This window comes from Onychomys torridus, chromosome 6 (genome assembly GCF_903995425.1).
Source record: "Onychomys torridus chromosome 6, mOncTor1.1, whole genome shotgun sequence".
In the NCBI taxonomy this organism is placed as follows: Eukaryota; Metazoa; Chordata; class Mammalia; order Rodentia; family Cricetidae; genus Onychomys; species Onychomys torridus.
This window is the reverse complement of record NC_050448.1, coordinates 121,447,066-121,457,167: the sequence shown is the minus strand read 5'-3', so window position 1 is coordinate 121,457,167 and position 10,102 is coordinate 121,447,066. Positions and strand designations below refer to the sequence as shown.

Below are 10,102 nucleotides of genomic sequence, written 5' to 3'. Positions count from 1 at the left end.
AAAACAAAACAATGATTATAATTACAAACCTAGGTTTCTAATCCTTTCTTAAAAACATGCTTCTGCAATATTATATACAATCTCAAAAAAAGAAAAAAAGTAATTGTTTAAAGCATGCTTCAAGTGCTGGAGAGATAACTCAGAGGTTAAGAGCATGTACTCTCTTGCAAAGGACCCTAGTTCGGTTCCCAGTACCCTTGTTGGGTGACTCACAAATGGTTGCAACTCCAGCTCCAGGGATCCAATTATTAGATTCTGTGGACACTCGCACACAGGGATGTACAAAACAAAACAGATAAATGTGTATTTTTAATATTAAATTCAAATTTTTTAAAGCATGCTTTACTCATTGAATTAAGTTACATCGGGATTAGCTACTACATCTACAGAGCCCACAGAAAAATGAACACATGGGCCCCTTGTCCAAAATACATGAAGAATTTCAAGACTGTTGATGACAGGCCATTAAGGCAAGTGGAGGGACCTCTGAGAATGCACAGGTCATGCCACCACCAAGCTGACCCAGACATCATCCATATTTAGAGCCTAGGAATCTCAAGGGACACAGCAAATCTCTCTGGTTCCCTGGCCATGGTGCACCTTCTCCTTCAGTGTCTGTGCACAGCATTCTGTGCTTGGGGTAGTCTGTGGGGTCCTCGTCACTCTGTCGGGCAAGGTGTGTGTGTGTGTGTGTGTGTGTGTGTGTGTGTGTGTGTGTGTGTGCTCTGAACCATGTGAGGGTCTACACATTTGGTAGAGAACACAAAGTTGAAATATTCAAACTTGAAGTCAGGCAGAGCAAAATAAAGTTTGCCAAAGTCACTTGAAGATAAAGCTGCCTTTTGGCTTTTCACACCAATTGGCAGTGAAGTCTGCTAATCCTGAGTCACTACAATAAAGGGGTACCATGGCTGGGGGAGTCACAGCACCCCAAAGTGTCAGGAAAGGACTCTTGTCAGCACCAGAGGGCAGCTCCTGGACACACTTCCCATGACCTTTGGACTCCTGGTGTGATGCCAGAGCTGGGCTATTTTAGATGTAGGTGTTCAGGACTGCTGTTTGCCCCTTGAGAGGCAGAGAGGGAGAGAGGCAGAGAGGCAGAGAGGCAGAGAGGCAGAGAGGCATCAAGCTTAAGATATGTGCAGCTTTGGCTGTCACTGTAAGCCAAGGGAGCAATTTCTACAAGGGCTGGGGGTTCCGGATGCAACTAAGAGGTAGAAAGAATGTATCTCCTGTCACAGAGAAGTTTCCAAGTAGAGGTCTAAGAGAAGAGAGGAAAAGGTTTGTCCCAGACTTGTCTATTAGCAGTCACATGCCACATTATTCAATGACATCAGTGAGAAAAGTGGCAATTGTTTAAATGATTAAGAGAAAAAAAAAAAACCTATGTTTCCATGGTAACCTTGAAAAAGATTTTTCTTTCTGAAAGTATTTGAGCCAACCGGAACAAAAAGAAATGAAAGGCAATTGAAAAATAGCTAAGAATGGGTGAGACCATCATTAATTTTCTATTCAAACGGCAGCCATGGCTCCAGATGACTGGAAATCTAGTCTGTTTAGAACCATCTCACACTGGCTTAATCATATAACTGATCTGGAACCAGGCAATGAAGTCGAGAGCCTCAGTCTGAGGGTCTTTAGTTTCAAAACCAAGCCCTACGACTCTTGACATTTTATGTAAAAAGAAAAAGTAACTAAAACAACATCTTAACTAAGCGTTCTATATGTAGGCATGAGTCTTTTTCATTTAAAAATATTTAAAGATTTATTTATGAGTATAAGTGTTTTGCTTGTGTGTATGCATCTATACCATTCGGCAGATCTCAGAAGAAGTCATGTGCTCCTTGGAACTGGAATTATGGAGACTTCTGAGCCACCATGTTGGTGTTGGGAACAGAACTTTGGTTGTCCCCAAGGACAGCAAAGATAGCCCTAGAATGAGTCATTTACTTGCTTACAAATTTTAATGTTATTGACTGTATAATTTTCTCTGCCTAAATTTGATGTAAGCACACAAAGAAAGATCAGGGGTAAGGAGCAAATGGAGAATCAGACAAATTATTCTTGACAACAGGGCCTTGGGATACAGACAATGCTAGGGAAATGTGAGTGGGTCTGAGATGCAAATTCAAATTTCACCCACACCAGTAGGTCTCATGGCCCCTGAAACAGCTCAGCTAGGCCATAAATCTATGTTTAAGGTGATCTTCATCTCTTGCCATTAGTACAAATCTTTATTGAACAGCTTCCATGGACCAAGCCTCATAGTTCCTTTATCACTTGTTCAAAAATGAGAGATCTTTCATGAAGACAAAGTGGTAGAGAGGAGTGTGATAGGAAAACTCCCACCTGTTAGCTATTGAGAAACATTGCATTTTAACACAGTAATAAAGCAAGAGAGCATCATGAAAATAAATTTATTTAAGGAAACATACACCACATTTCCTCACTTGACAGAGGTAAATCCCCACCACATGGAGATGACTCATGAAACAGGTGGCCACTCCCAGTTTAGCACCCCTCATCTTGTGTGTATGGGCCCGGGAAAGCTCACCTGAGGAGATATCCAGATGTTTCACCTGACTGACTGTGCTAACCAACACTGCATAGCATGCCAAAGAAGCAAGTTCACAGTGCAACCAGCTAAGATCTGAATTCTTGTAGACATCTTTCTGCTAATGACTGAGTGTGAGCCTTAAGTGGCTTACCAGGTGCTCCAGCTTCAAGCCCTGACTTGGTATTGAAACCAAATACATTTCTGTGCTGACCACAAATTAACAAATATCTTCAAATCCTAGGATCACAATTTAAAGCAAATCTTTTTCTAGCAATAAACATATATCTTCATTGGCTTTAAGTATTGCTTACACACTCTGAAATGTTAATATTTTTTCCATCCCAACATTATGATGTCACAAATGAGCAGACTATTGATGAACTTCATGATCATACTTCTATTACATTAATTCCCAGGAGGAGTCTATCCTCTACCCTCCATGTTTATAAAAAGTAACTTGGAATGTCACTTTGGGTCAGCAGCTGACAGACACTCCCACTCCTTCTGGATCCACAATTCAGTAAGAATCTTTTAGTGAGCCTCTGCTCCCTCCGAGGACTCTCTGCACTACCACAGGAGAAAGAGGTCTTGATTGACATTAGCAGAAGGGATTCAGTCAATGAGAATCAAGTGGTCATCACTTCCTCTCCTGCAACAGAAAAGGGGGTGAAGAAAAACAAGAGCAATGACTTAAGAATTTTTGTTTGGGTAGCCCTGAGTTGTTGTTGTTGTTTTAGACAGGGTCTTATGTAGCTCGGGCTAGCCTCACGCTCTGTAGCCTAGGATAACCTTGATTTCCTGGTCCTTCTGCCTCCCTCCCAGAATACATTGCTATGCTTGACATTTACATTTTAACTTTATTATTTATATTGTAGTGGTGGGGATCAGACTGAGGGCCTTACCCAGGCTAGGCAAGTGTTCTACACTGAGCTATATCCCAAGCAGGACTTCCTAAAATCTTTACAAAGAGATTGGGATGCTCTACATTCTAGACACTCAACTTACATGAGCAAATGTGAAAGAGGAAGAAAACTGAAGAATGGAAATGTACATGCTCTGAGGCTTGGATAGATGCTTCTGGAAACAACCTGTGAGCAGCCATCATCTCTGAGGACTCTGCTTTAAGGAAGCCTTATCAATGACTCCAAGGGCCAGGCACTCCTTTGTACTAGGGAACATTTGACAACTTGTATCTGCTCAACCAGGCCTTTCTCTCCAATGAGCTACATCATGTGAGGCCTGGGAAGAAGACTCTGCGGCCATCAGGCTCACCCTGACAGTATTATAGTCAGCAAGTGGTTCAGGAAGATGTGGGATATAAACATCTGGGTACAACTTTGCGGGTAGTTCTAGAAATGTTTCACTGAGAAGGGAAAACCACCCTGAATGTGAGTAGCCCTATTTTGTGGGCTGGGGTCTTGGGGTGAATAAAAAGTGGAGAAGGAGGTCAACTGAGCACCAGCATTCATCTCCTCCTGCTTCTTAGCTGTGTGTGCAATGTGACCAACTGCCATGTCTCTGGTCACCAAGCTTCATTTGTTTAAACCCTGAGCTGAAAAAAATCCTTCTTTCCTTATGTTGTTTCTCACAGGTATTTTATCACAGAAGCAAGGAAAGTCACCAATATAATAACTACGTGATAACAAGACCACTCCAAGAGACCTGCCTTATCCTTCCCATTTCTTAGGAGGCAGTTGCCAACTAAGAAAATTCATTCTCCTGTATCCTGGCATCTACAGCAACAATTTGATGCTCTGAGAAGATGAAATGCAATTTTGAAACCATCTCAGAAGACCTCATTTTTTGTTTACCAGCCGTTCTTTGAATGTGCTCAGTCACCTCATTGCAAGCCTCAAGATAACAGAAACACACATCATGTGAGCTTAAGTAGTCATTGTCCCCCTCTTCCTTAAGGAATTTGAATTATAGAATCCTCCTCACAAAACACGGGTAAGGTATACCTTTAAAATTTCTACCCTTAGCCCAGGTGAAGACACAGATGGGTGCACTTAAGAAAACCATCCCCATCTGACCTCCATCCTGGTCCCCACACAACTGTGTAGCACACTCTGATCACTGAGATTCATGTCCTTTCTCTCAGAGTCCAGATGGCTAGCAAAGCCCAGCTGAGGACAGAAGAGCTACTGATGCATGCTTTTAGCCAAGAACACTGCTGTGGTCTGAAAGAGAATGTCCTCCATAGGGTCATTTGAACACTCAATCCCCAGTTGGTGGAGCTGTTTGGAAAGGATTAGGAGGTGTGGCCTTGTCGGAGGTGTTTCCCTTAGAGAGGTTTCGAGGTTTCAAAAGCCCAGGCAATTCCCAGTTATCTCTCTCTGCCCTGTGTTTGTGGATCAGGGTGTGAGCTCTCAGCTACTGTTCCAGTGCCATGTCCGCTCCCCACCATGATGGCCATGGCTTTGACCTCTGAGACTGTGCACCCCAATAAACTTTCTTCTCTCTGTTGCCTTGGTCACGGTGTTTTGTCACAGCAATAGAAAAGTCACTAGGAGAGACACCAACAGCTTCTTCCAGTCAGGTCCCCATCTGCCCAAGGAGTCCACTCCAAACTTTAAGACCTCTTCCTTTGGCCCTTAAGAAGCCAGCCTCTTGACTCAGGTACAGTTGATCTCCTCATGAGGCTCTCATAAGGTCCCTAAGAGTTTCAATCATGTCATGGAGCTTTCTACACAAACTTTGCTATATAGAACATTGTTTTACAAAAAAAGAAAAAAATCTATTTCTCAAACAGATTTGTGGGGGGAGGAAGAAAAGAAAACCAACTATTTCCCACCACAAGCTTCCTTGAGAGTGCAGTATAAGTTTCTTCCGGCCACAGACACAACACTGACCTCCTCAGACAGCAGACACAGGACAGCAAGGCTGATGGCTCTTTCTGGTACCCGTCTTTGCTACTGCGTTCCTTCAGGAATTTCTGCAGATCCGTTTCAGGAAACCCATTTTGCTGGTATTTCTTTTGAAAAGCACAAATGCTGTTACCTCCTTCCCAGAGCATGAGAAATTGTTCCCTTTGTCAACAAGACAAACCCACCTTCATGGAATGAACTCCTGCAGTGCTAGTTCAGATCCAAGAAGGACTTTGAGAAAAGATGGCTCAGTCTGTCAGTCCTAGAACAGCTGAGCCAGGGGGGCCGTGGGAACTCATGCCAGGGGAGAAGGGAGAAGAGGAGGTGTGTTGAAAAGAAGAACGAAAGAAATAGTCAAACCCAGAAAGCTGGAGGGTTAACAATGAGACCAGCAGACCCACCCAGAATCTGACGGGGACATGGGGATATGACCTCCACTCTCTGTGCACATGGAAGTTGACCACAGACTGGGACAGGGGTAGATTTTTCTCAACAGACAAAAAAACCCCTAGCTTCCAGTCATGCTTAGTAAGGTCATCCAGCCCAACACTAATACCTGCCCCACATAAGGACACTGTCATGTCAAAGATATGAATTTTCATGGGCGAGAGTCTGCAATCCTGTCCCGACACACCCTGTGGCAGGGTCAACTACCACATACACTCTGACTCCAATCCCCACACACTGATCACTGACCAGATTTCTTCTGAGTTGGTATGGGGAGGGCTGAGCAGAGGGCAGCACCCTGTGTGGCTTAGGTGCTGGTCCTGAAGGAGTTTTCCTGTGCAACCCTCTGCTGTGGAGATAACAGCTCCAAAGACAGAGGGCTTCCTTAGAGCTATAAACCAACCACACAGGCCCTGTCTGAAAGGGTGTGGACTGCACCATGGCTTAGGAAGGCTGGAACCTTCACTTTCTTTACCTTAACGAAGTGTGCACTACAAGTGTTCCTATCACTAGGTTTGAGGCATGTCACCATCTCCCAGTTGTCAGGGTGGCCGTCACCTCCCATCCCTGGTATTTACCCTGAAACCTGAGTCCCAGGCAGCCATGCAGGCTGGAGCATCTGTCTATGCCAACAACAGCCATCTGATTGCTGAGCTCACCACACTCAGCTTTTCTTCCTTCCTCTCTTTTTCCCAGCATGCCTCCAAATCAAACCACCTTGTTCAGGGTAATAAGTAAAATGTTTCAAGTGCTGTGCTGGCCAGTTTTATGTCAACTCGACACAAACTAGAGTCATCTGAAAGGAGCGACTCGCAATTGAGAAAATGCCTCCAGAAGATTTGACTGTAGGCAAGCCTATAGGGCATTTTCCTAATTAATGATTGATGGGGGAGGACCAGCCATTGTGGGAGGTACCACCAGGGCTGGTGGTCCTGGATTCTATAAGAAAGCTGGCTGAGGAAGCCAGGATAAACAAGACAATAAGCAGCACTCCCCACCCCCATGGCCTCTGCATCAGCTCCTGCTCCAGGTTCCTGCCCTGACTTCCTTCAGTGTTAGAATAAGATGTTGGAGTGTAAGCCAAATAAACTCCTTCTTCCCCAACTCTTTCTTGCTTTTGGTCATGGTATTTCATCACAGCAATAGAAACCATAAGACAAGTGTATATTTAAAATTAGTCATCAGAACAAAAAAGATTTCTTTTCTAAATTTTAAAAACCTGAATAAAATTATATTCCAATAAGATTACAGCCTTTTCTCTGCTCCAACCCACACAGTATTTGGGACAGCAAAGCCTGACCGTGACTTACCTTAATGGTGTGGTAAGAGTCAGTGATGAGGGCAATGAAAAGGCTGAGGACCATGTATATGAAGAGGCTGATGAAGGAGTAGAGGTAGAGGCGACTGAACAGCCAAACCAGGATGCTCTTCTGCTGGATCTGAGCGAAGGTGGCAAACATGTCATCACCGTTGACCAGAGAGAACAGGCATTCAGCCACTATGTTCAGGTTTTCAAACTGCAGGGGCAAAGACAAGAGAGCTCCTGAGTGTCAGCATGGGCCGTGGGAAGCATGGAGCTGTCGTGGGAAGCAGGGAGCTGCTGTGGGAAGCAGGGAGCTGTCGTGGGAAGCAGGGAGCTGCCGGTGGCTGTGTTTGTCATTGGTACAACTGTGATGTCTGGATCTTACAGCCAGCTACATATGAGAGTGGTTAAGAGAACACAAGACCAAAGGGCTTTCCTAAGTGGCCATAGCCTTCCCAACCACATGAAAAAACACTTTTCCAGGAACTCCCCACTCCAAAAAGTGGACAGGCCACAGCTAAGATAGACAAGGCCCTGTGGCAGAGCTGGGGTGGGCCATACAAGGTCAGTGACATTCCGAACTAATTTCTCAGTAAGCAGAGGAAAAGGTTGTATTCAGTGACAGTGGGGAACTGTGGTGCTGAGACACACCAATGCCTGAGCAAAGACATTTGTGCCCAATTGCACAGGGCACCAGTGAGACAGGCTTGCATCAGCTCACAATCAGACTTAAGTGAAGGACATCTGAGCTGTGAGAGTGATGTGATTTGATGCATGCTTATTTAAAAACGAATGGCCTGTGGGAGATCTCCCAGAAGAGGAGCAGCCCAAGGGCAGGTGCCAGTCAAAGGTGACATTAGGAGTCCAAGTGAGGCAAAGAGTCCTAACCAGGAAAAATAGACTCTGGAGAAAGTATATCTGCAGGAAGGGGAAGGACTGGTATCATGTGATGGTTAATATTGATTGTCGACTTGACAGGATCAAGAGTCACCTATGTGGTGGTATTGTGTTCCCCAAAATATTGTGCACCCTAATAAATTTATCTGGGGTCAGAGAACAACCACTAGATAAAGAAGCCAGAAAATGGTGGCACACATGCCTTTAATCCTAGTATTCCAGAGGCAGAGATCCACCTGGATCTCTGAGTTCAAGGCCACACTGGAAACAGCCAGGCATGGTGACTCACACCTTTAATCCCAGGAAGTGATGGCAGAAAACAGAAAAGTGTATAAGGCGTGAGGACTAGGCACTAGAGCTGGTTAAGCTTTCAGGCTTTTGAGCAACAGTTCAGCTGAGAGCCATTCTGGATGAGGACTCAGAGGCTTTCTGAGGAAACAGGATCAGCTGATGAACTGGCGAGGTAAGGAAGCTGTGGCTTGTTCTGTTTCTCTGATCTTGCAGCATTCACCCGAATACCTGGCTCCGGGTTTGTTTTTATTAATAAGACGCTTTAAGATTCATGCTACATACCTAGGAGACATACCTCCAATAAGTCTCTGAGGAGTTTCCAGACTAGTTAAACTTGGGTGGGAAGATTCATCCTTTATATAGGAGGCAACATTTATGTGTGTGTGTGTGTGTGTGTGTGTGTGTGTGTGTGTGTGTGTGTGTATAATTCATATTGTAATATTTTATAATAATTATAATCAATATAATATAATAATTCACATTATATATTCCCAGGGCCGAGAAAAAAGGAGAAAGTGAACTGAGTATCATCTCTCCCTGCTTCCTAACTTCAAATGCAATGTGACCAGCCTCCTCATGGTCTCACCACCACGACTTCCCCACCACGATGAAATATGCCCTCAAACTGTAAGCCAAAGCAAACCCTTCCTTTAGTTTCTTTTGTTAACTATTTTGTCACCACAACAAGAAAAATTACAATTCACAGGCTTTTAACAGACAGTTTTAGACACATGCCCCTCCACTCAAACAAACTGCATGCTATTAACAAATATGTCCCAGGGGCCAGGGGTTTAACAGTAGATGAATATGAAAAACTCACAGAGTAATAATGACTTAACAAGCAAAAGACAATGCAGTTTTCAGAAATACATGAGACAGGTTACTGCGAAATTTTCAGTCAAATTCTGACATTAGAGGTCAGGGTCTCTGCGTTCATTAACTGAGCGTTGGGAACACCCAAGGCCTCAATAAACATCTGGGATGTCTCCACATGGGGGAGGAGGGACATGCTGTCACTTTATAGGTAACAAAATGAACCTCCCATCACCCTATCCAAGAAAAGGGCTCTCCTTCCAAATTCTTCTATTTCTGTAATTGGTTCCAACCTCCAACCAAAAGAAACATCTGTATGGAACCAATCAAGCACATTGCACTTTGTGTGCTTGGCCAGCCCCCGTTCTGGGTCCCCTGGAGCCTGTGTCTCTATGGTGGAACCATCCGCTCTTACACTCTGAGGTCACTGCTAATGCTGGCTTGTCACAGAAGCTTTAGGGAAGCTTTTGTGTGCCAGTCTCTTTCCCCTGCAATCCAGACGGAAAAGAACAAACAAACAAAATCCCCCAGTCTCACAGAGATGACTGTAAAGCCGTTCTCTTGCTTATGGCCATGAAAGCTGAAAAGATGAGCAGAGACGGTCCCAGTGAGTCCTTAGTCTGTGTTGCCTTGCGGCTCCTGCCTGTCAGTATCAACACCCATGCTCAGCTCCCCCCACAGTGCATTTCCCTGGTGGAATTCAGTCTCTTCATCTCATACATTCTTCCTTCCTCTCTGCGTCAGTGTCCACATTCAAGGGCCAATTCAAAGTCTACTTGGGGATAGAAAGCTCCATCAGCTTCAGCCCCCACTCCACTGTCAGCAAGAACTTCAGAGAATATAGAGGGCCATCTTCTAACTGCTCTGAGACACATTTCCATACCTCAGTTGGAGAGCAGACACATCTTATATGTGTTGTCCTACACA

General features: G+C 44.5%; 1 protein-coding gene across 1 annotated transcript in view; it reads right to left on the bottom strand.

Annotated features, from left to right (window-relative positions):
• Positions 1-3,133: 3,133 nt before the first annotated feature.
• The window catches only part of Mcoln2 (mucolipin 2), a 50,797-nt gene continuing 43,828 nt past the window's right edge, over positions 3,134-10,102 (bottom strand). Inside the window, exons 12-14 of the mRNA XM_036191216.1 lie at positions 7,182-7,388; positions 5,410-5,531; positions 3,134-3,206 (exon numbers count right to left, since the gene is read on the bottom strand). Of these exons, the coding sequence (XP_036047109.1) occupies positions 3,170-3,206; positions 5,410-5,531; positions 7,182-7,388 (366 nt within the window). The 3' untranslated portion in view covers positions 3,134-3,169. The remainder of the gene's footprint in view (positions 3,207-5,409; positions 5,532-7,181; positions 7,389-10,102) is intronic.